Below are 25,551 nucleotides of genomic sequence, written 5' to 3'. Positions count from 1 at the left end.
CAAGGCTAGAGGCTAAACTATGCATCGTGTGACCACCATTTCACACCACAACAGCTAACTCATGAGTAGCCGTGCCTTTTTGGGGTTCCTAGGAGTGTTTACCCAATGCACCTTGCCCTTACCTTTTGCGTCTGATCTTCCTAGTCATCATCTTCTCTATGGAGGGGAATCTCATTCTGTATTACACAGAAAGCATGAAACTGAAAAACTTCCAAAGTATTCAGTTAGGTATCTATGTCTACCATATTATAGCCATGTTATTTACATATATGTATGTATAGGGTGTTATGTATTGTATAAAACTGTACATACTCGTGTATGCATGCAACTCTATAGTGTGCAGATACAACTGTCATTATGGTAACCTGCTAGTATGCTACTATGTGGGTGGTCAAATTAGGTCATCAGTGTATAATATTACATTTCCTTTCCTAGAAGAATACTTACGTATATTCCAATACATTTTTATGACTATTTAAGCAGCCTAACTCCTATATGATAGCAATGACGTAAAGAATACAGATTATAATGATGATCATAGTGTTACTCTTGTTCTGTCTGCTTACAGGAAATGTGGTTTACTCAGCTCCTGCCAAACAGGTATGTAAATGTTAGTTCTATAAGATCTACCAGTGTATTATATCACTACTTTCAGAGAGCACCAATTCTGCACAAGATCATTGACAGCATGAAAGGTGAGATAAATATCCCACATAGCTACATAATTCAAGTATATTAAATGTAAATAATGCTGTGTAAAATGCATTAAATGGTATACCTGATATGTACAGTATATCGAAACATTGTGGCATAAACTTGGGTTAAAAGTGTTACCATTGTTATTTCACTCTTGCTTCTTGACTGTATATGAACACAGCATATATTACATAGTAGTAAAGCGTGTAGATTATTAAATTTCCACAATGTTGTTGCAATATTTGTGACCGGACCTGCAAAATAGGGCATGTAGCCACATACTACTTTAATATGTCATAATTTTGTATTCCATTACTGCTTGACCATGAACTTTTCAGCACTTATTAAACCTTTAAAATCAAGACACAGGGTAGTGTGTCGTGCGGCCCAAGAAGCCGGCGCGCCACACTGTGAGTATATTTACAGGAAGAAAGTAAACGCGATTGTCACACCTTTGTAGCTCCGTGATTCCTTATCCGATTGAAACCAAAGTTGCTACAGATGTGCCGGCTAGGTAGGGGAGTCCACATTCCAAATTTGAAGAAATTCGCTCCAGCCATTTCCGAGATACGAGCGGCCAAAGTTGGAGTTTTTTTCTTCGTTTTTTCTTCTTCTTTTCGCACACTTTACATAATCCGCCATAAAACACGAATTCGTGGCACACTTAAAGGGCTCATTTCATTAAGGCGAATCTCAGTACCAAGTTTGGTAGGAATCCGATGAACATTCACGGAGTTATGATCGATTATTTGCGTAAAATAAGGTCGAAGGTCTGTCACGCCCACAGGGTAAACCGCTTGAAGGAATGAGCTGAAAATTGCTATGTAGATGGAGTAACTATCGTAGGAGTGCCTTTTTGTGGTTTGAAAGGAATCCAGTTAAAGGCCATCGATATATAACACAAAACCCAACCTGTGTCACAATTACGCGATCGATTTTTATGAATAAAAAACTATTAGTTTTCACGCTAACCAGGCAAACCGCTTAGAGCAGTGAGCTGAAAATCGGTGTGTAGCTGGAATAATTATCATAGAAAGTCCTTGCTGTAGTACAGAAGGATCGGATTACAAACCACTGAGTTATGATTCGAAAGCCAACTACGTGTAGCATATGCGAGATCGAGATACTCTAATAGAACAGTCACCCTAATAGAGCATTCAGCTACGTTTATAATTTATTCCATTATAGAATTATATGACATTGCAAGTTATTCTGTAGGGAGTTCAGCTACAAACAGTTAATCTTATAGACAATTCAACTACAAGCAAGTCACCCTGTAGAGAGTTCAGCTACAAATATGTTGCTGTAGAGATTCAGAACATTATAAGTCACACTGAAGAGAATTCAGCTATAAACAAGTCACCTTGCAGAGAGTTCAGCTACAACAAGTCACTCTGTAGAGAATTCAGCTACAAACAAGTCACTGCGCAAAGGGTTCAGCTACAAAAAAAAGCTACCCAGTAGAGAGTTCATCTAGATCAGCTACAAACAAGTTACTTTACGCAATGTTCAGCTACAAGTAAGTCACTCTGTAGAGAGTTCAGCTACAAACAAGTCACTCTGTAGCACAAACAAGTCACTGTGTAGCTGGAGAGTTCAGCAACCAATCAAAAAAACCACTCTGTAAAGAGTTCAGCTATACAAACATGTTATAACTCTATAGAGAAAGTTATAACTCTATAGAGAAATCAGCTAGAAACAATTAGTCATGCAGTAGAGAGATTAGCTACAAGACATCACCTCATAGAGAGTTTAGTTACAAAGAAACCACCATGTAGAGAGTTCAGCTGCAAACATATCACCCTGTATAGAGTGCAGCTATGAACAGATCACCCTGTAGAGAGTTCAGCTATAAAAAGTCATCCTGTAGAGAGATCAGCTAGAAGGATCACCTTGTAGAGAGTTCAACTACAAACAAACCACCCTGCAGATAGTTCAGCTACAAACAAGTCACCCTATAGAGACTAACTAGAAGAAATTACCTTGTACATACAAAGAAACCATCATATAAAGAGTTCAGCTGAAAACAAATCACCCTGTAGAAAGATCAGCTAGAAGAAATTACCTTGTAGAGAGTTCAACCACAAAGAAACCACCATGTAGAGAGTTCAGCTGCAAACAAATCATCTGTAGAGAGTTCAGCCAGAAACAAGTTCACCCTGTAGAGAGATCAGCTAGAAACAAGTCACCCCGTAGAGAGAGCAGCCACAAAGAAACCATCCTGTAGAGAGTTCAATTACAAACAGATAACCCTATAGAGAGTTCAGCTAGAAACAAGTCACTGTGTAGAGAGATCAATTAGAAACAAGTCATCCAGAGATCAGCTAGAAACAAGTCACCCCGTAGAGAGATCAGCTAGAAACAAGTCACCCTGTAGAGAGATCAGCTACAAAGTCACCATCTTGTAGAGAGTTCAGCTACAATCAAGTTACACTATAGAGAGATCAGCTAGAAACAAATCTGAGAGTTCAGTTGCAAACAAATCACCATGTAGAGAATTCAGCCACGCTGTAGAGAGTTCAGCTTGAACAAGTCACCTTGTAGAGATTTCAGCTACAAAAAAAAACCATGTAGAGAGTTGAGCTGCAAACAAATCACCTGTAGAGAGTTCAGCTACCTGTTACAGTAGAAACAAATCATCCTGTGGAGAGTTCAGTTAGAAATAAATCACTCTGAAAAGAGTTTAGCTACAAACAATGAGAGTTTCAGCTACAGTTCAGTTATGTAAGAAGTCACCTTAACTGTTTGTGATGTCAGATGATTGCCCTTCAATTCGAACAAACGCATTGCGTTACCAAGGCGATTTATGTGTTAACGTCATTGGCACGCATTAATTGGCTACCGCCATATCTGGGTGGTAGAAATGATTCAGTATCTATATTTCACCAGACCCTTACTTTTTGCGAAGGGGCGGGCGGCACCAGACTAAGGAAAAGGCTAGTTGATCATGACTATTCAGTCTAATTTAAGCATAATAGCTACATGGCTGAGTGAGTGAGGTATCACTTTCAGAATGTTCAAACCACCAATGTGAAGATTGATGAGATGTATAGATTCATTGAATTTTAGTTGCAATGGACTGCAATTTTAATGGCGAGCTGAAATTTTTTCCCAGTAAAAGGAAAATCTAATCCAAAACAGCCAAGTTGTAAAAAAAGAGTGGGGTCCCCAAAAAGGCTATGATGAAAAAAGATGTGAAATTCAAGGTGGCGGCCAATAAATGGCTGTGATGGTACTGTAGGTTAGCGGTAAAAATTTTAATAATGACAATTCAGGTGAATTTTGTGCCAAGACTAAGTGGCACAAAATTCACTTGAATAGACACTATCCAAAACCACGCCCACTTTTCGGACGCCATTTGAATGGGGCCGATTTCAATAATCACTGACTGCACTGCATTGAAATTTAGCGATGAAGAAAGCTCGAACTAAGTGGTCAATGGCGGATCCAGGATGGGGCATTTGGGGCAAATGCCCCCCCCCTCTCCACCTTGTGGAGGAGCCAGCCATGCTTCTGATTAAAATAGCTAGTAAATTTTGTCAGGCCAACCGAGATCAGTTTAAAACTCATGAAAATATGCACATTTTACTAGCCTTTATTACAAATTCACCTGAAACCAAAGCAAACTGAAGTCAAACTAATTGTAAAATAGTCACTCAGCACCTTCGTGCGTACTAAGCGCCTCTAAAAATAATTATCGTGTTGCTGTTATTTAAGACATTTAGAGCCTTTTAAACAGTTTAAGACTTCACAACCATCTGAAAAGGCCAAAATGGCAAAAATTAACAGTGAGACACCACTAAGAGGTGATTATTTGCTGCTTCAAAAAAGCAGCACTGAGCTATAGAGAATATGGCTCTCCCCAAACATGCAACCACCTACAACTTGTGCCCCTCCCCTAGCCAGCTCCTGGATCCGCCCCTGGTGGTATTGTCAAACAATAGTCCATAGAAGCTTTTAATGCTGTAAATTCTTTGTACTGGCTAAAGGCAGGTGATTATCAGGTGTTGAACAAGGCGCGAAGCGTTGACGACACTAATTCCCTTGTTTACCTGTACAAGGAGCACCTGGATGGTCAGCCGCTACTACGGTTACTATCACTAATAATTTACCGCAGTAATGGATACTAAAATAATATCTATTTGTTTCGCAGTGCTTCCTGTGTGGGTCAACAAGGCAATTTGGGCTGTCGATGCTTCGCGCCTTGTTCAACCCTGATAACCACCTGCCCCTAACCGATTTACAACCTTGAAGACTTCCACGGCCAATTGTTCAACAATACCCCCTAGTTCGAACTTTATTCATCATCGGATTTCAATGTAGCGCAATCGTAATAATTGATACTGGCCCCATTCAAAATGGCGGAAAGCTGTTGCTATGACGATTACGTAGTTTTGGATTGTGTCTATTGTTGTTATTAAATTTTTTTACTATTAACCTACCATCACAGCCATTTCTAGGCTGCCACCTTTGATTTCACAACTTTTTCAGCATAGTCTTTTTGAGGCCGCACCATTTTTTCACAACTTGGGTGTTTTTGTGTGGATATTATTAACAGGCTGTACTGTATATGATTGAAGTAGGAATTAAATATCTACTAAGTATAGCTGAGATATAGATGACCAACCTTGTTTCATTGCTTTTTTATTTCTATAATCTCTGCACTCATGCTATTTTCCTTAAATTTTATATATAATTATGTAGGTGATACTCCAGAATCACATAATTCACAGAAGATTCAAGTAGCTAAAATTCATACAATCATTAAGAGAGAAGATGAAGAACAACGGATTGTAGAACAGATTCCTTATAATACCTATGTAACAAGCATAACCGTAACTACACAATCACCGTATGTTATTGCACGTGTGAAGAATATTATGCTATTAAATGCATGCATATGCATAATATTGCTTGACTCAAATTAATGTAGAGTTTTATTGTACTTTGTGTCTTACCATCATTAGAACATATGAGGATCTTGATGAGCAATGCCAGATTGCATTACGTCAAGAATTATCAACACATTGTCCACAACAGGTACATTGTACATACTTCAGGGGCAGATGTCGGGTTTTGCTAATGAGAAGGACACTCTGGTAAAAGATACCATACAGTGTGCAAGGCACACAACACTGTGCAAAATGCGAAGTATGAACTTTCTATGGGGTCTGGAAGGCATACCCCCAGTAAAGTTTTAAAAAGCATTCTGAAACTAAATTTGGTGGCAATTTTGACTGAAATTTGCAGCTAGTTCAGTATACTAAGCTAGTAAAGAGAAATTAGATAGCATAAGGCCTAAGCTATACTCCCCAAAAGAAATTTTACGTTACGAGATTGAACTTAGTTGCAAATTTGTAAATGTGTGTATTGAAAACTCAACACTGGTAGTATGAATGCTACTGAGCTCTAACAGAATTAGTAGTATAAGGTCTATACAGTTAGGCTATAATAGCTCTACAAAGAGATTTTCTTTCCGTGATTGAATTTGGTGGAATTTTTACCAAAAGTTGTAAATGTTTATTGAAAGTTTGAATTCTGCTGAACTAGACAAAAAAACTAATAGCATTAAAGTCTAGGCTATACTAAAGCACAAGCATGATAGAATATATGTAATATAGACACTGCTGATGTGTGGTGTGCATGATCTTTCATCTCCAGAGAATTTCTAACTAGGGTGATAGAGTCAGCAACTCCAGAGTAATAGGTATTTTAGTTATTTAAACTGATAAACAGTGTTTGTAATATTCAACATACTAATCCTGACTGTTTATTACAGTATATGACTGTTCTATTGGAGTATCTCAATGTTTAAATGTAGAGGACCTGTAACCCACCTAGTTTCCCATGTTCCCTTGTGCTATGCTTGTATGGGTAGCAATTTGGTAGGGACAGATTTGGATATAAATATGCAGGTATAAACTTCATCAAAATGTTTGAATTGTGTCTAAAGTGCCTAGCTATGTACAATGAGCTACGTACATTACAAAAATTTTCTGGAGGGTAGGGGTGACCCTACATTTGTGGCTATAATTCTTGTAAATATTGAACTCCAAACGTTAGGTTATTATTCTTCTTTTCTTTTGTACTGTAATAAATGTGTAAATGGTTATGTTTCTTTCAGAATGTCTGCTCAACTCTGTTGTGCACATCTCAAAGTGATAATGGCAGATGTGTGTACACTCAACCAGCACTAGATGGGACACCATGTAGTAATCCTGGTGAAGCAAGGGCTGTCTGTTCACAAGGAGAATGTATCACCATCAGCTAATCTAGTGCATGGAAACTGTACTGATATTAGTCATGTATTAATATTATTATAAGTGTTCCTACAGTATTCCCATTAAAACATGCACAACAGTTTAGTTGTGATTGCTGGGATCTCCCTATGAATGACAAAAGTCATGTACAAAATACATAATTTATGTACTTATCTGGTAGTTAGCATGTTATTAACAGTGTAACTGGAAACATTTACGTACTCCTTAAAAGTTATCCGATTATATAACATGTTCAATGTAAATAACATGGTTTATTCCATTTATAGTCATGTGGTGATAATAATTGATTAATGCATTAAAAGCTAATTTCGCACCATGCACATTTAATCTTGGATGACATAAGGCACTATTGACTAGGACCAGAAGCTCACAAGCTTTTAAAATATATTTTGTCAATGCACAACGAAAATAATACTGGGCTCAAGTACAGAGCCCTGAGACTACACGGGACACATGTACCTAAGATGACAAATCACTTAATTTTTGCACATTGACATCTAATTGTTAGGAGACTTTTTAAAAGCTCTGGCATGTGAGACACTGTCAATTATTTGAAAAACTGTTGAAGATGAAGAGAATATTTTGTCAGGAGAGTCTGATTGTATAATAATAAAGCATCCTGTAGCTGCTAAGAGTACAACAAGCATGCTGGTTAGGATGAAAGCATTTTTTGGAGAGATAATTTGCATATTCCACACAACTTCAACACTGTATCACATATCACAATAAATTAGTTAAACAAACTGGATGAAAATTGTTGGCCTCTGCCACACTACGTACGTATACATTGGTGCTCAGTGAATGTGGCTTTCTGATCTTGCAGAACTACTGCTCTTTATAAGCATTCACTAAACCTTAATCTCCCAGCATATATTTTCCCATACATTTTCATCTAGTTGAAATGTTGTTTTTTTTGTAGCTGGATGGAAAGTACTTTGTCTAAACTGCCCGTTTTTAGTCTCTTAGCAAAAGTTAGAAATATAATAAATTCCATAAAAAGGCTCTTGTTTACACAAGATTATCTCAATACATGACATTGTGTTATTTGTATTCCTATTCGAAACTAATAATCTTATTCTCATCACAGAATATTCTTTTCTGTTCCAATTTTTTTTCAGCTTGTAGCTGAATGTTGTCACTATCCAATAAAATACTAAAAACTGTTAATATAGTTTTGGTTTAAAATTTGTGAAAATGGTTTTTTGCATTTAAATCCATCACAATCCTAAGTGGATTATTCTATGATCACACTGATGTTCTCAATTGGTCACTGAAATGTAGAGAGCTAGTCCTGAATATATCATGATGATTACTTAAAGTACGTAGTGTGTGTGTGTGCGTGCGTGCGTGCGTGCGTGCGTGCGTGCGTGCGTGCGTGCGTGCGTGCGTGCGTGCGTGCGTGCGTGCGTGCGTGCGTGCGTGCGTGCGTGCGTGCGTGCGTGCGTGCGTGCGTGCGTGCGTGCGTGCGTGCGTGCGTGCGTGCCAACTTATTCTCGTACTTATTTTGACCATATAGTTCAATAGTGCACAAGGCCTTATTTTGAACTATATGGTCGAAGTGTCTGGTAGAGGATATACGGATACTATCTGGGCGCTTGTACTGTTGTAGATCAGGATTCTCTAGCGGACACTGATCAGTTCAAATGTTTTCGTGATGACCGGGTGAACAGTACGTGGTAGTGATTGTGGAGAAGTGAGTCAGGGTGACTATGACAATGATTGTTCAGTTGCTGAACCAGACCAGAAGCTGAGTGAAGGTGAATTCTCACTATAAAGGGAATGAGGGGTACGTACCTTGGTACGTACGGTCCAGCTTTCATGGGTATAGCTCCTAGCCTCCATCCTACCCATACAAGTTTATGCCTTTCAGTGAGCTGGTCTATGGTGGCTAGATCATTTACTAGACTGATGAAAATTAAGAAGCACTCCCATTTCCCCGCTTGTATTGTGTTGGAACATGAATCTATGGTTGTAACTTCTGAACTTTGGGTACAGACAAGAGTTGCTTCATCAGTCTGCAGCTAGTAGTGGCACAGGTATATCTGCTATCACTGAGGTTGGCTTCCACATTAGCAGATAAATAGGGTATGGCTTATAGCTAGTTGATACTTGAAGTGTAGCCTTTTTTTTTTCATTGTTGAGAGCAATGTACCTGTCATGTGTTATGCACCTATCAGTGTCCACCTCCCCACCTTGGAGTAGGGTGGGGCAGGGGATTTAACAAACTCTAGTGTCAAATTTCCTAGTGATGTGCCAATAGAATTTATCCCATTAGCCGATATTAAAATCAATGGCCGATACCGATCCGATGTTTGCCAAAATTTCACACATTTTTGTTATTTTATTTTTGATGAAAACAATGGCAGTAAAGTTAATCAACTAAGTAATCTGCTAATAATTACTGTTACTGATATTGCTGAAATTTGGGTGATAAACTGATTTCTGATTATTTACCAATTAATTGGTGCATCACTAAAATTTCCCAGTGCTGGGACAAAGAAGCTTGTTGAAACCCCACTACGTCCCTACCTTTAAAGAGGGATGTTTGAGTTATCTGTAAAATTAAAAGGCTTACACTAGACTGATCCCAAGTCAATCACACAGTAGCATATGGAAAAATTGCAGCCTCAGAACCTCAAAAGAAGCAGAAAAATGTTTGTGAGGTATGCTTGACCATACCTTTTATATTACACTTGGGGCGGTTTTTATAGTGTTTAACATTAGTGGCAAGTGATATGTACCCTTTGCTTCCTTATATGTTTAGTATCCATGACTACTTATGTGTCTAGAATTGGTATTCCATAGCAGAAAGCATGGACTTGTTTTTGCACAGATTGATGGCTTACATGTGTGCTGTACTATAGTAACAGTTGTACTATCTTGTTGTGCTCTCTTGAAAGTCTGTGTATGTGTGTTTTCCGCACAGAAATGTTTTCAACAGTTTTGCAATGCAGGTTACTGCAGTCTGCTACATAGCTATAGAATCTTAATTTTTTTTGTAACCTCTTCCATGGCCATTTTGTGTACATATATGTAATGATATATGTATCAAACACACACACACACGCATGCAATGCACACACACACACACACACACACACACACACACACACACACACACACACACACACACATTTTATTGCTGTACTTTGTATTGGTGAGGTCAAACGGAAGTGTGTACTTTATATCCATATTGTGCATCCGGCTGCACACTTCAAAGCTGCTAATCTAATCTGTGTTTGTTACACCTACATCTGTAGGAAAAGAAGTGCTGTATTAGCAGATCATGGACCGGTGGATCATGGATCAATGGATCATGTGAAAGGTAAAAGTGCATATAATTATTTAGTGTGTGTTTATGTGGCCGTATATTGTCATATGATCACTTAACAGCTGGACATCCCTTTTTCACTGAATCTTCACAATTGTTCACCAACGCCTTGTGTAGGCACTTTGGCAAATAATGTAACGTTATGTGCTTGTACCCAATTTCTTGCTTGTTTGAACAAAAAAATTATTGTGCATATCTACCCAGCTGTATTAGTGGGACCTGGCATTAACTGCAGCAGTAAATTCCAACTGTTATGTCACTAACTTAATGGGTTAATACCCATGCGTGTCTTCACCTATATGACATGTTATACATAGCGTCCTACTTATTACCAGTCCTACCCTTGATGCTGGCATCTGAGCAGTGCATCCCCAGTATTCCGGTGGGCAGAGACAAAGGAACCTTACTTGCTTTAAGCGTGAATAAGCTCTTCCAACCCACCAAGAATTACCCAGAACTTACATGCACACAAGTTTAGCAAATAAAGTTTGACTAATTTCGTATAATCATTATTGAACATATTGTAGCTAATAGGCAAAAAAAGTTTTGGCAACTTAGTCCCTCTAAACTCCCATTGTTTATGTCAAGTATACATGTATATATTTGTACTCTGTGTGGGTGTGTGTATGTGTGTGTGTGTGTGTGTGTGTGTGTGTGTGTGTGTGTGTGTGTGTGTGTGTGTGTGTGTGTGTGTGTGTGTGTGTGTGTGTGTGTGTGTGTGTAGTGTGTGTGTGTGTGTGTTTACACGTGTGTGTGCGTGTGTGTGTGTGTGTGTGTGTGTGTGTGTGTGTGTGTGTGTGTGTGTTTACACGTGTGTGTGTGTGTGTTTACACGTGTGTGTGTGTGTGTGTGTGTTTACACGTGTGTGTGTGTGTGTGTAGTGTGTGTGTGTGTGTGTGTGTTTACACGTGTGTGTGTGTGTGTGTGTACACGTGTATGTGTATGTGTGTACACGTGTATGTGTGTGTGTGTGTGAACATGTATGTGTGTACATGTGTGTGTGTATGTATCTCCTGTGGGTTACTTACTTGTCCTGCCTCACTGAGAATTGAAGCTATAGCAATTACCAGGTTGGTGAGCACACACAGACACAGACACACACAAAAATCCTTCGCCTACTGTGCTAGCACAGTCATACCTATCCAGTTGTCCAGCACTGGGACACTTGTACACTACTCAGGCACTATGAGTCAGTGCAGACAAATCCTCCTGGTGCTTGGTTGTAGTCACTGTTGTTGTTTTCTTGAGAAAGAAACTTTGCATGTCTCGTATAATAGTGAAACTTTGTGTACCCACACATTTGTTTGTAAAGCACTCCTGTGGGGGCCCTATCGTGTACATGAATGCTTATACTGTAGCACCTGAGTAGTGCACAGGGGTATCCCAGTTAGAGCTGAGCAATAGTACAACTATCACTATCACGATTGATAGTAACTTTTATATCACGGTAACGGTAGTATCACGATAGTTATTAGCAGTTATTAAAGACACTCAACTTCACGTATACAGCACATGAATACTCCAATTATGTACACACCACTTATCTGCTTTTCTAACACTCCACTAATAAATGTTATGTGTCAGTATTACAATTGTTATCTTTGTTGTCCACATTCAAGCTACCAGTCTTATACAGTTTTCTGAACTTCAACACTATTATGTTTGCTTTTGTTATCCATATTTTTGACTAAGCACTGATATGAATAAGTAATCATGATAGCACGATAGTATACTATCAAGATCACGATTGTTAATAGCTATCACGATAATCGATTGATTGCCACTATCGCTCAGCTCTAATCCCAGTGCTGGTACCTGGGCCAGTAGGTGTGACCACACATACAGCAACCCAAATTATTTTTGGTTTTGCCTGCATGTTTTAGTGTAGTCTGTTTATGTGTGTTAGTATGTGACAATGTGAGTAGTGAAGGGTAAATGATGTGGCTGTGAAGTTTATATGTGTACTATGGTACAGTAGTTGTTACTGGCAAGGTAACTACCATGTAGTGTTGCATATAATACCATCAATTTCACCAAATTATCAGTGTGGGTGTTGCTATAGTAACTGTTGAATACTCATTCAAATAAGTATGTACATCTTTATTTAGTAGTGCAGTCCCCTGCGTACGATGACTACTCCAGGTAAACAAACATGTCAAGGTGTGTTAAATCATGGTGTTTGGATGCCTTTACTTCTATGTATACAGTTGTCCAAGTAAAGTGACAAGAGGTTGTCTCGGTCAAGAATCCCAAAGAGTTTGTTCAGTTGGTGAGCCATTGACTGGATATGTGACCAAGTCTGACAAAACCAGGCTTATAGCCCAAAAAATGCATAATACTTAATTTTCTTTATAAGTTATAACAATTCTGTAAAGTTCCCACACAAGTGGTCGAAATGTTAATTTGTTATCATGTTCGGCGAGAAAGTTATTATTATACGTATGTCAGACTTTTGAAAAGTGATCAAAATTTGACAGACTATATAAGCCTGGGTGATTACATTATATTGTACATTAGATGTGATCATTAATACCTACCATTGAAAGTGATTTGTTACTATTCAATGTGATCAAAAATTTCTTTGATGTTCATGCTAAAATCATGTTTCATTGAAAGTAGCTAGCAGGCTTAACACTTGTTATACTGATTCCTTAAAATGTGTTAAATCATACGTCAAACATTTACAGGGCACCTTAGATTTCTAGTAATATGGTATTCTGAACTTTTGTGTCACATCATGTGAGGTTGAGGCAGCAAGTTGATGTACGCATGTGGTACTGACCTTATGTAGCACTGACAACTTTCTTAATTGTTTATTATTATTGTAATGCCTGCCAATCTTGGGTCGTATAGAAAGTTTGCCTTATGCACACTGTAGCTTCAGTCACACTCTAATGATGTAGTTGAAGTGTGACTTACCTGTATGTACCCCAATAGTACGTGGTATTTTACTGTTGGAGTATTGGCTTACATATGTTAAGGGGATTGTAATGGTAGCTTTTTGGTAGTGTCACAGTGTGTTTGGGTAATTGTGTGCGTATGTGCTATTTTACTGTATGCCAGTTGCATGTGTGCCATAGAGAAGGCTACTAACAGGATTGTGAAAGTGTGGCTTGGAGAAAAGTCTCCTACATGTGTACATGAATTAATTACTTTGTAACGATTGTGTGCCATTTTCATGTGTATTTTTTTTTGAGTGTGTCCCTGCATGCATTGTCTGAAACATAAGATTATTAGTTAGACGTCTTGAAATTGGTATCCGTACATTAATAATTGGATTTGTACAATACACTAGTGAACAAGAAGTCTGCTAGCATGGAGTGTACCATCATAAAGAACTCTGGCTTACCAGTTGTTAGCCTGAGTTTGTAATGAAAGTGGCTAACAAGTTATAAGCCTTATTTCACCACATAGCTGTATTTTGAGACACCAATTGCAATGTATCAAAAATTCATAATAATCATGCATGGTAAGTACATACTGGAAATGTTTTTAGCAACTGTCATGGCAACAGTTGCTAAGCAATTGTTGGCAGGGATTACCAAATTTATGAATTTTGCTTTTTTTTTCCCTTACAGTTAATTATGGTCATGTCACAAACTGAAGACTTGCAAGGAAAGATTGATGCAATTATTAGGTAAGCTGATACAAATAATTGCGTATGTAGACTTTAGCTTATCGTCATTGTATATTGTATAGGAGGAGAATAGCATACTCAGTTTCAAGTACCATCCGAGTTCTAAGAAAGTTGAAAAATGTTTCATTATACAGTACTGTTACTGTCATTGTACTGTATGACTGTAGTACTTTTTCATGTACTGTATGTTAAAATAGTTGTAAGGAATCTGAAATTCAATAAAGTTGTATAGTGTTGTACACGTAAGCTAAGCAAGATTCTCAACGCCGCTGTTAACCATATAATTACCTAGCCTACTATACATCATTTATAATATTTAACTTGGTGTTAATCGTATTGCATGTTATTGGATCTACGGATGTCGTGATTCACATTAATTTTGGTCACCAGCCAAATGGTTTGTTTCTAAAAATAAAAGGTCTACATGTATGCATACAGGTCTACGTACAATATAAGGTCTACATTAACACTTCAGTCTCAACTTCAATTCCTTCATTATACACACGGAAGCAGCTAAAAAAACTCACATGGATTCTAAAATGTTAAACTGCAGCTACTTGGCTCTATAATGGGTTTAAAACTAGTTATCCATAATCTATTGTAATAGTACACACAGTGAAGTCTGTCTGATCAGGTCACCATCTGCTGAAATTGTGCCACCCATGAGCCAAATGTATAATCCTCTGTGAATAATAATCTACATCATCTAGCCTAATACTTATAAGGTGACTCAGGTGAGCATCTGAAATTTTGATCATGACTAGTGTATACATGGTATATACCTGCAATGAATTTGAATATTACTACAATACAGTTAACAAAATTAAAAAAATTCCTCAATATAATACATAGTGCTACCTTAACTTTTGGTTCTAACTTCTGCCTTGCAGTTTCCTTAAGGCCACTTCATGTCAAACTTTAGTTTCTGGTCACCCGCCTGCATGGAAAACCTGGAATCCCAGTTCATGAGGACTATTTACAGGTACTTAAATGCATGTGAAAACCAAGGACACAAATTTTTTTAGCACTGCAAAATATTGAGATACTCTGATAGGACGGTCACTCTACCCTTAACTCTAATATTAGGTATAATTATGCCGCACTACTAAACGTTACGTTTCTGACTATACACCCTGTAGTTTTGTCCTATTATTAATGCTTCCGGTACCAGTAACCAAAGTAACTTCAATATGTAGCATTAACTATAACATCAGATAGCTTCAATTTCCTAACAATTCAGATGTACGTAGTCCTCTAATGATTAATCTAGTAACTTTTCTAAATTTCAACTTCCTTATCACTGAACACAGGTACACTGATTTGAAAGCTGGTAACATTCGATGAGCTCAAATTTCAACTTTTCCATGACCAAATAACTGTATAGTCCTACACTGACAAGTGGCAATCCTTAGTTTAAACATTAACTTCCCACATGATAACTGAAAAACACTATAGCCTGGAGCACTCAATGATTCAAACTTTGACAGTTACTTTTCTCTAGGTTCACTGAAAAGAAGGCTGGAAACAGATAGTGGGCTAAGACTTCACATTTGAATGGAGACTTTCTGGTGTGTACGTATATAATAGTTTAATGTCATTTGAACACTTAGATACTTTCCTAGCGTATACGTAGCTAATGAGACATTACACTTGGAAAGTAAAAACATGTTATAGCTATATACAATACGTACATCAGCAGACCTTTAATTCCTATAATATAGTGCTTAGCTATACATTGTTGTGCTCAAAAGCAGTTTAACTAGCCATCAACAATTTTCCTAGTGCATTTTGCAGAAGCATAAGTATGTGACTATAAGAATGTTGATTAATAAAATCAAGATAAATTGAGCAAATAATAATACTATGCAGTGTGTTATCACAGTATATTATATTACTGGTGTATATGTAAGATTTTATAGTCCTGATCATCCGTCCGTCCGCATCCTTTTTGTTGGCTAGGGAGTGACCAGAAACTAAGGTATGACTTGGAGTGGCCTAATTATGATTCCTATCTAATTTTTGAATTTATTATGTTTGATTATTGTGTGATAATTATCTATACTGTATGTTGTCAATACTTGCTCAACTTTTTTTATTAAACAGCTGCAGTGTTCATGTGGTACATTAAAATTAACACGCATACTAGCACATGTACAAAACACACATTGCATTGCATGGTAAGTTGTATTACTAAGTTTATCATACTGTGTACAAGAGACATAATGGATGGTAGCTAGCTAGCTAGTGATTGTTCTATTGGAATATAATTGACTGTTTCACTGATAACAAAGTAATCCAGCCGATATTACCCCATTAGTTCTATATTCTGTATCACTGCAGTGGATAAATATTGTACATGTCAAGTTATAAGTGCACAATTTGTATTTGAAATTTCACATTATAATCCATTAACACGAAACCAATAGGCTTCATTCAGTCTATTATGATTTAAAATTTACCCATTATGATTTATGGGATTGCCAGCAAAATCAGCCCACTATATACCTTCAATTATCATGTACACATGCTGTACATGTACAATAATACAGCTAAACATTAAAAAAAGAAGAAAAATTGACTGGATTTGCGAAAAGGGGTCTTCCACACACATCCAATTTGTGAACTTTGGCTATTCATAACTTCAGATTGGAAAAAGTCATTGCCTTGAACTTTGAAGAGTAGTGAGTACCAACGTCAGTTAATAGATGTAGAAAATTGCAAGTTTGTACCTTCCTTGAACACTGAGCTATGGGCTTCCAAGTTCATAGAAATGGATGTGTGTGGAAGACCCCTTTTCGCAAATCCGGTCACATATGCATTACACAATTTTACATAAATATTGTTGTTTGAAAATACAACCCATGGCCAGAGCCCAATACCAGAACAATCATTATGATAATTATAAATTCTTATATACTGGGATTGGTTCTTCTATATATGAATTTAACTGCAAACTTTTTTATTTGTGGGAAGATACTGTGAAATTCTGCTTATTCTATCTGAAATACTGCATTACAGTGTTTATTGTGTATGCCTCCCGCTAAGGCAGAAATACTGCCATGCAAATTAAGTACATAGTAATATGAGTTACAATTGGGTAGGTGTCACATTATAATAAATACAAGTGTATGAGCTGATGAAAGACTGAAGACTACACACATACTGGCACATGCATTTTCTGCTGTAGTGACATGATAAAAATAAGTATGAATATAAAATATTGAGCCACCAACTGTACAATAATGTACCTATCAATGTTATTCCCTACCTACCCCAGGTAAGGGAATTGCAAAGGCAATTTACTCACCGAGACCCTGGGGACAACTTCGAGTTCTAAATCTCTACTACTTCGTATTATTTATCTCGGGAATCATTAACAATATGGTGATTAGTGTTGCAAATGCCCCTACCCTGGGGATGAGTTAGTCCCTTGCAAATTCCTACCCGTTGCCCAATCTGGGGTAGGTGCATGGGGTGTGACATTGATTTGTGTATAATATAATAGTAAAAAAGTACTACAGTCATACAGTACAATGACAGTAACAGTACTGTATAATGATATATTTTTCAATTTTTGTTTAGAACTCGGATGGTACTTGAAACTGAGTATGCTATTCTCCTCCTATACAATATACAATGACAATAAGCTAAAGTCTACATACGCAATTATTTGCATCAGCTTACCTAATAATTGCATCAATCTTTCCTTGCAAGTCTTCAGTTTGTGACATGACCACAATTAACTGTAAGGGAAAAAAAAAGCAAAATTCATAAATTTGGTAATCCCTGCCAACAATTGCTTAGCAACTGTTGCCATGACAGTTTCTAAAAAACATTTCCAGTATGTACTTACCATGCATGATTATTATGAATTTTTGATACATTGCAATTGGTGTCTCAAAATACAGCTATGTGGTGAAATAAGGCTTATAACTTGTTAGCCACTTTCATTACAAACTCAGGCTAACAACTGGTAAGCCAGACGTCTTTATGATGGTACACTCCATGCTAGCAGACTTCTTGTTCACTAGTGTATTGTACAAATCCATTTGGACCGACTAATTCTTAATGTACAGATACCAATTTCAAGACGTCTAACTAATAATCTTATGTTTCAGATAATGCATGCAGGGACACACTCAAAAAAAAATACACATGAAAATGGCACACAATCGTTACAAAGTACACATGTACACATGTAGGAGACTTTTCTCCAAGCCACACTTTCACAATCCTGTTAGTAGCCTTCTCTATGGCACACATACAACTGGCATATAGTAAGACAGTAAAATACCATGTACTATTGGGGTACATACAGGTAAGTCGCACTTCAACTACATCATTAGAGTGTGACTGAAGCTACAGTGTGCATAAGGCAAACTTTCTATACGACCCAAGATTGGCAGGCATTACAATAATAATAAACAATTAAGAAAGTTGTCAGTGCTACATAAGGTCAGTACCACATGCGTACATCAACTTGCTGCCTCAACCTCACATGATGTGACACAAAAGTTCAGAATACCATATTACTAGAAATCTAAGGTGCTCTGTAAATGTTTGACGTATGATTTAACACATTTTAAGGAATCAGTATAACAAGTGTTAAGCCTGCTAGCTACTTTCAATGAAACTTTATTTTAGCAAGAACATCAAAGAAATTTTTGATCACATTGAATAGTAACAAATCACTTTCAATGGTAGGTATTAATGATCACATCTAATTTACAATATAATGTGATCAGGTCTGACAAAACCAGGCTTATAGCCTGTCAAAATTTGATCACTTTTCAAAAGTCTGACATATGTATAATAATAACTTTCTCGCCGAACATGATAACAAATTAACATTTCGACCACTTGTGTGAGAACTTTACAGAATTGTTATAACTTATAAAGAAAATTAAGCATTATGCATTTTTTGGGCTATAAGCCTGGTTTTGTCAGACTTGGTCACATATCCAGTCAATGGCTCACCAACTGAACAAACTCTTTGGGATTCTTGACCGAGACAACCTCTTGTCACTTTACTTGGACAACTGTATACATAGAAGTAAAGGCATCCAAACACCATGATTTAACACACCTTGACATGTTTGTTTACCTGGAGTAGTCATCGTACGCAGGGGACTGCACTACTAAATAAAGATGTACATACTTATTTGAATGAGTATTCAACAGTTACTATAGCAACACCCACACTGATAATTTGGTGAAATTGATGGTATTATATGCAACACTACATGGTAGTTACCTTGCCAGTAACAACTACTGTACCATAGTACACATATAAACTTCACAGCCACATCATTTACCCTTCACTACTCACATTGTCACATACTAACACACATAAACAGACTACACTAAAACATGCAGGCAAAACCAAAAATAATTTGGGTTGCTGTATGTGTGGTCACACCTACTGGCCCAGGTACCAGCACTGGGATACCCCTGTGCACTAATCAGGTGCTACAGTATAAGCATTCATGTACACGATAGGGCCCCCACAGGAGTGCTGTACAAGCAAATGTGTGGGTGCACAAAGTTTCACTATTATACGAAACATGCAAAGTTTCTTTCTCAAGAAAACAACAACAGTGACAACAACCAAGCATCAGTGAGAATTGAAGCTATAGCAATTACCAGGTTGGTGAGCACACACAGACACAGACACACACAAAAATCCTTCGCCTACTGTGCTAGCACAGTCATACCTATCCAGTTGTCCAGCACTGGGACACTTGTACACTACCCAGGCACTATGAGTCAGTGCAGACAAATCCTCCTGGGGCAGGACAAGTAAGTAACCCACAGGAGATACATACACACGCACACATACATACACGTGTACACACACACGCACACATACACACTTGTACACACGCACGTGTACACACACACGTATATACACACACACACGTATACACACACACACGTATACACACACACGCGCGCACGCACACACACACACAAAAAGCCTTCAGCAGTCAAGCCTATCCAGTTAACCAGCACTGGGAGTACTCAGGCACTATGAATCAGTGCAGACAAATCCTCCTGGGGCAGGACAAGTAAGTAACCCACAAGAGATACATGCACACACACACACACACACAAACACACACACACACACTTGTACACACCAGACATGGGGCCAAGTACATTTAAAAGTACTTAAGTAAAGTACAAGTACTTTTGAGTTTTTGAAGTATAAGTACAAGTACTCCAACTGAAATCACAAGAGTACTTAAGTAAAGTACAAGTACATACTGAAAGTACTTAGGTAAAGTACAAGTACAGTACATTTTCCTATAGCAACAGCCATGCATAATAACTTAAGCTTGAGGTACAAACATGCAAGGTACAGTTTTTATATTCACAGAATTATTATACTGCATAATAATCATTTCTAGGTCTACTACACTCGGATTTAAATTCTTTTCCTGCAATGCTAAATAACCACTTAAATGGGATAAATAATACAAGCACTATTTTGCCACAATGGAAAGGGAAGGATGGTGTCTGACGTAGAAGGATACTATGCACTATAAATGATAATTTCTTACTACAATGTTTGCAGTACTTAAAAATACTTTAAGTACTCAAGTACTTGGCAAAAATACTTGAGTATAAGTACAAGTACACTGGGGTAATTAAGAAAGTATTTAAGTAAAGTACAAGTACTTTCAAACTTGTACTTAAGTGTACTTAAGTATAAGTACTCATGTACTTGGCCCCATGTCTGGTACACACACACACACACTTGTACACACACACACACACACACACTTGTACACACACACACACACGTGCGCGCACACACACACACACACACGTGTACACACACACACGTGTACACACACACACGTATACACACATGTGTACACACACACATGTGCATGCACACGCACACATACACACACACACACACACATGTACACACACACACATGTACACACATACATGTTCACACACACACACACATACACGTGTACACACATACACATACACGTGTACACACACACACACACACACGTGTAAACACACACACACACACACACACTACACACACACACACACACACACACACACACACACACACACACACACACACACACACACACGTACACACACACACGTACACACACACACGTACACACACACGTACACACACACGTACACACACACACACACACACACACACACACACACACACACGTACACACACACACACACACACACACACACACACACACACACACACACACACACACACACACACGTACACACACACACACACACACACACACACACACATACACACACACACACACAGTACAGATATATACATGTATACTTGACATAAACAATGGGAGTTTAGAGGGACTAAGTTGCCAAAACTTTTTTTGCCTATTAGCTACAATATGTTCAATAATGATTATACGAAATTAGTCAAACTTTATTTGCTAAACTTGTGTGCATGTAAGTTCTGGGTAATTCTTGGTGGGTTGGAAGAGCTTATTCACGCTTAAAGCAAGTAAGGTTCCTTTGTCTCTGCCCACCGGAATACTGGGGATGCACTGCTCAGATGCCAGCATCAAGGGTAGGACTGGTAATAAGTAGGACGCTATGTATAACATGTCACATAGGTGAAGACACGCATGGGTATTAACCCATTAAGTTAGTGACATAACAGTTGGAATTTACTGCTGCAGTTAATGCCAGGTCCCACTAATACAGCTGGGTAGATATGCACAATAATTTTTTTGTTCAAACAAGCAAGAAATTGGGTACAAGCACATAACGTTACATTATTTGCCAAAGTGCCTACACAAGGCGTTGGTGAACAATTGTGAAGATTCAGTGAAAAAGGGATGTCCAGCTGTTAAGTGATCATATGACAATATACGGCCACATAAACACACACTAAATAATTATATGCACTTTTACCTTTCACATGATCCATTGATCCATGATCCACCGGTCCATGATCTGCTAATACAGCACTTCTTTTCCTACAGATGTAGGTGTAACAAACACAGATTAGATTAGCAGCTTTGAAGTGTGCAGCCGGATGCACAATATGGATATAAAGTACACACTTCCGTTTGACCTCACCAATACAAAGTACAGCAATAAAATGTGTGTGTGTGTGTGTGTGTGTGTGTGTGTGTGTGTGTGTGTGTGTGTGTGTGTGTGTGTGTGTGTGTGTGTGTGTGTGTGTGTGTGTGTGTGTGTGCATTGCATGCGTGTGTGTGTGTGTTTGATACATATATCATTACATATATGTACACAAAATGGCCATGGAAGAGGTTACAAAAAAATTAAGATTCTATAGCTATGTAGCAGACTGCAGTAACCTGCATTGCAAAACTGTTGAAAACATTTCTGTGCGGAAAACACACATACACAGACTTTCAAGAGAGCACAACAAGATAGTACAACTGTTACTATAGTACAGCACACATGTAAGCCATCAATCTGTGCAAAAACAAGTCCATGCTTTCTGCTATGGAATACCAATTCTAGACACATAAGTAGTCATGGATACTAAACATATAAGGAAGCAAAGGGTACATATCACTTGCCACTAATGTTAAACACTATAAAAACCGCCCCAAGTGTAATATAAAAGGTATGGTCAAGCATACCTCACAAACATTTTTCTGCTTCTTTTGAGGTTCTGAGGCTGCAATTTTTCCATATGCTACTGTGTGATTGACTTGGGATCAGTCTAGTGTAAGCCTTTTAATTTTACAGATAACTCAAACATCCCTCTTTAAAGGTAGGGACGTAGTGGGGTTTCAACAAGCTTCTTTGTCCCAGCACTGGGAAATTTTAGTGATGCACCAATTAATTGGTAAATAATCAGAAATCAGTTTATCACCCAAATTTCAGCAATATCAGTAACAGTAATTATTAGCAGATTACTTAGTTGATTAACTTTACTGCCATTGTTTTCATCAAAAATAAAATAACAAAAATGTGTGAAATTTTAGCAAACATCGGATCGGTATCGGCCATTGATTTCAATATCGGCTAATGGGATAAATTCTATTGGCACATCACTAGGAAATTTGACACTAGAGTTTGTTAAATCCCCTGCCCCACCCTACTCCAAGGTGGGGAGGTGGACACTGATAGGCAGCGGCGGAGGAAGTAGTTGATATGAGGGGGGGCTGGGCTGACCCAGACTTATTTCTATAGTTTGGTAAGGTGAGACCAAAAAAAAAAAAAAAAAAAAAAAGGTCACAACCAACTGACAAGAGCTTTCCACCTCACCAGCTACCATTTCTAGCTGATAAACTACATAAAAATCCTTACATAGCTCGCTACACACTGACTACTTTATAGAGTGACTGCTCTATTAGAGTATCTCGATCTTTATCACGGTTTTCAGCCCCACTCCAAGAAAGATAATTTCGGTGTGATATCATTCTGAGGGGGGGCTAAGCCCCCCCCTCAGCAGACCGAGGGGGGGCTTTAGCCCCCTAGCCCCCCCCTTTCCGCCGCCTATGCTGATAGGTGCATAACACATGACAGGTACATTGCTCTCAACAATGAAAAAAAAAAGGCTACACTTCAAGTATCAACTAGCTATAAGCCATACCCTATTTATCTGCTAATGTGGAAGCCAACCTCAGTGATAGCAGATATACCTGTGCCACTACTAGCTGCAGACTGATGAAGCAACTCTTGTCTGTACCCAAAGTTCAGAAGTTACAACCATAGATTCATGTTCCAACACAATACAAGCGGGGAAATGGGAGTGCTTCTTAATTTTCATCAGTCTAGTAAATGATCTAGCCACCATAGACCAGCTCACTGAAAGGCATAAACTTGTATGGGTAGGATGGAGGCTAGGAGCTATACCCATGAAAGCTGGACCGTACGTACCAAGGTACGTACCCCTCATTCCCTTTATAGTGAGAATTCACCTTCACTCAGCTTCTGGTCTGGTTCAGCAACTGAACAATCATTGTCATAGTCACCCTGACTCACTTCTCCACAATCACTACCACGTACTGTTCACCCGGTCATCACGAAAACATTTGAACTGATCAGTGTCCGCTAGAGAATCCTGATCTACAACAGTACAAGCGCCCAGATAGTATCCGTATATCCTCTACCAGACACTTCGACCATATAGTTCAAAATAAGGCCTTGTGCACTATTGAACTATATGGTCAAAATAAGTACGAGAATAAGTTGTGCGTGCGTGCGTGCGTGCGTGCGTGCGTGCGTGCGTGCGTGCGTGCGTGCGTGCGTGCGTGCGTGCGTGCGTGCGTGCGTGCGTGCGTGCGTGCGTGCGTGCGTGCGTGCGTGCGTGCGTGCGTGCGTGCGTGCGTGCGTGCGTGCGTGCGTGCGTGCGTGCGTGCGTGCGTGCGTGCGTGCGTGCGTTCGTGCGTGCGTGCGTGCGTGCGCGTGCGTGCGTGCGTGCGTGCGAGCGAGCGAGCGAGAGAGAGAGAGAGAGAGAGAATTCTGAGCTTGAGTGTAGGCTACCCTAACTGGCAGGCAGCTTCAGTGCAAAATTAGTAATTAGGAGAAGCAGTGTAATATGCCTGGAAAGTAATAATCCACTGATGTGGCTTGCATTTCACATGCAACACAACACACACCACTATGTGTGACAATTAATGTGTCTTGATTTGCTTTAAAATGTGACTGCATATAGTAAAAACGGAAGATTAAACACGCCTAATTTTTGAAGAAAAACTGATTTAATCACTGATTACAACCACGTGAAACAGATATAGGGTACACAATGAACACTAGTTCCATGACAAAGGATTGAACATAACTTGATAATATTAAAAAGCTTTTATAAATATACATGTAGCATACAGGATTTAAAATCTAAACATATTCAAAATGTGCATAAGCTTCCGTTTTTACTCTATGCAGTCACAAATGGAATCTATACTATTGGATATTAAAGGCTGAATAATAAAAACATATCCAATTTACTATTAGTATGTCACTTATTTACCACACTTAAGTAAGTTTAAAGTAAAATCCAGAGGCAGATACGGAGAACTGACAATGGGAGAGGCACAAGATGCAGATGGCCAGGAAGAAAGTAAATGTACAATCATTTTTTTTACAATGAGATACTCAAATAGTATTACTATCTCACTAGTTCCAAAATATTAATGTTGATTTCACATTAATTCAAGTAGCAAAAGTCATGATCAAACACTAGTATTGAAATGACTGTACTATTAGAGATGATGACTGCTCTACATGCAGCCGTGCCTATGAAAACAGGACATGTAGGCACAAACCACATCCTATCCCACAACAGATCATATCTCAGTATCATAGAATACCTGAACCTTTATTACAGTTAATTAAATGGTCAGAAATTGCATTTTATAGGAATTACAGCATAACTAAATTAAATGGTATAAAAACTGTTGAGTTATGAAAGTTTGTAAAATTTTATGTGCCAACACACATGCTGTATAGTAGTGTATCTTAGTTGTTAACGGAATTATTTTGTAGTAACAGTACCTTGTTGTAGGAAGGATGCTTGTGTCACCTCTACAATTGCCTTAATGAAGTTAAAGTCTTATGTACATTTACTGTTCAGTCTGGTCTATTAGGTT

The 25,551-nt window shown here is 38.3% G+C and overlaps 1 protein-coding gene and 2 long non-coding RNA genes across 4 annotated transcripts; 2 read left to right on the top strand and 1 right to left on the bottom strand.

The window, feature by feature from the left end:
* Positions 1-517: 517 nt before the first annotated feature.
* LOC136249917 (uncharacterized) lies at positions 518-7,250 on the top strand. Its single transcript, XM_066042053.1, has 5 exons — positions 518-600; positions 656-695; positions 5,401-5,548; positions 5,664-5,736; positions 6,821-7,250. The coding sequence occupies exons 1-5, from the start codon at positions 529-531 to the stop codon at positions 6,965-6,967; spliced, it is 480 nt and encodes a 159-aa protein (XP_065898125.1). The 5' UTR covers positions 518-528; the 3' UTR covers positions 6,968-7,250.
* A 1,214-nt stretch (positions 7,251-8,464) lies between these two features.
* LOC136263225 (uncharacterized) lies at positions 8,465-14,192 on the top strand. Of its 2 annotated transcripts, none has more exons than XR_010704505.1 (6): positions 8,465-8,734; positions 10,238-10,302; positions 12,417-12,450; positions 12,516-12,577; positions 13,887-13,945; positions 14,008-14,192. It is a non-coding gene; the product is annotated as an uncharacterized lncRNA (long non-coding RNA). The 2 variants fall into 2 exon arrangements; XR_010704506.1 differs by having other exon boundaries at positions 12,417-12,468.
* A 2,855-nt stretch (positions 14,193-17,047) lies between these two features.
* LOC136263219 (uncharacterized) lies at positions 17,048-24,149 on the bottom strand. The gene is made up of 6 exons (XR_010704503.1): positions 23,881-24,149; positions 21,893-21,957; positions 19,050-19,083; positions 18,923-18,984; positions 17,630-17,688; positions 17,048-17,567 (listed from the first exon to the last, which is right to left on the bottom strand). It is a non-coding gene; the product is annotated as an uncharacterized lncRNA (long non-coding RNA).
* Positions 24,150-25,551: the final 1,402 nt, after the last annotated feature.

Source organism: Dysidea avara, chromosome 1 (genome assembly GCF_963678975.1).
Source record: "Dysidea avara chromosome 1, odDysAvar1.4, whole genome shotgun sequence".
NCBI classification, from domain to species: Eukaryota; Metazoa; Porifera; class Demospongiae; order Dictyoceratida; family Dysideidae; genus Dysidea; species Dysidea avara.
Note: the sequence above shows the minus strand (reverse complement) of the source record. Positions and strands in the feature narration are given on the sequence as shown.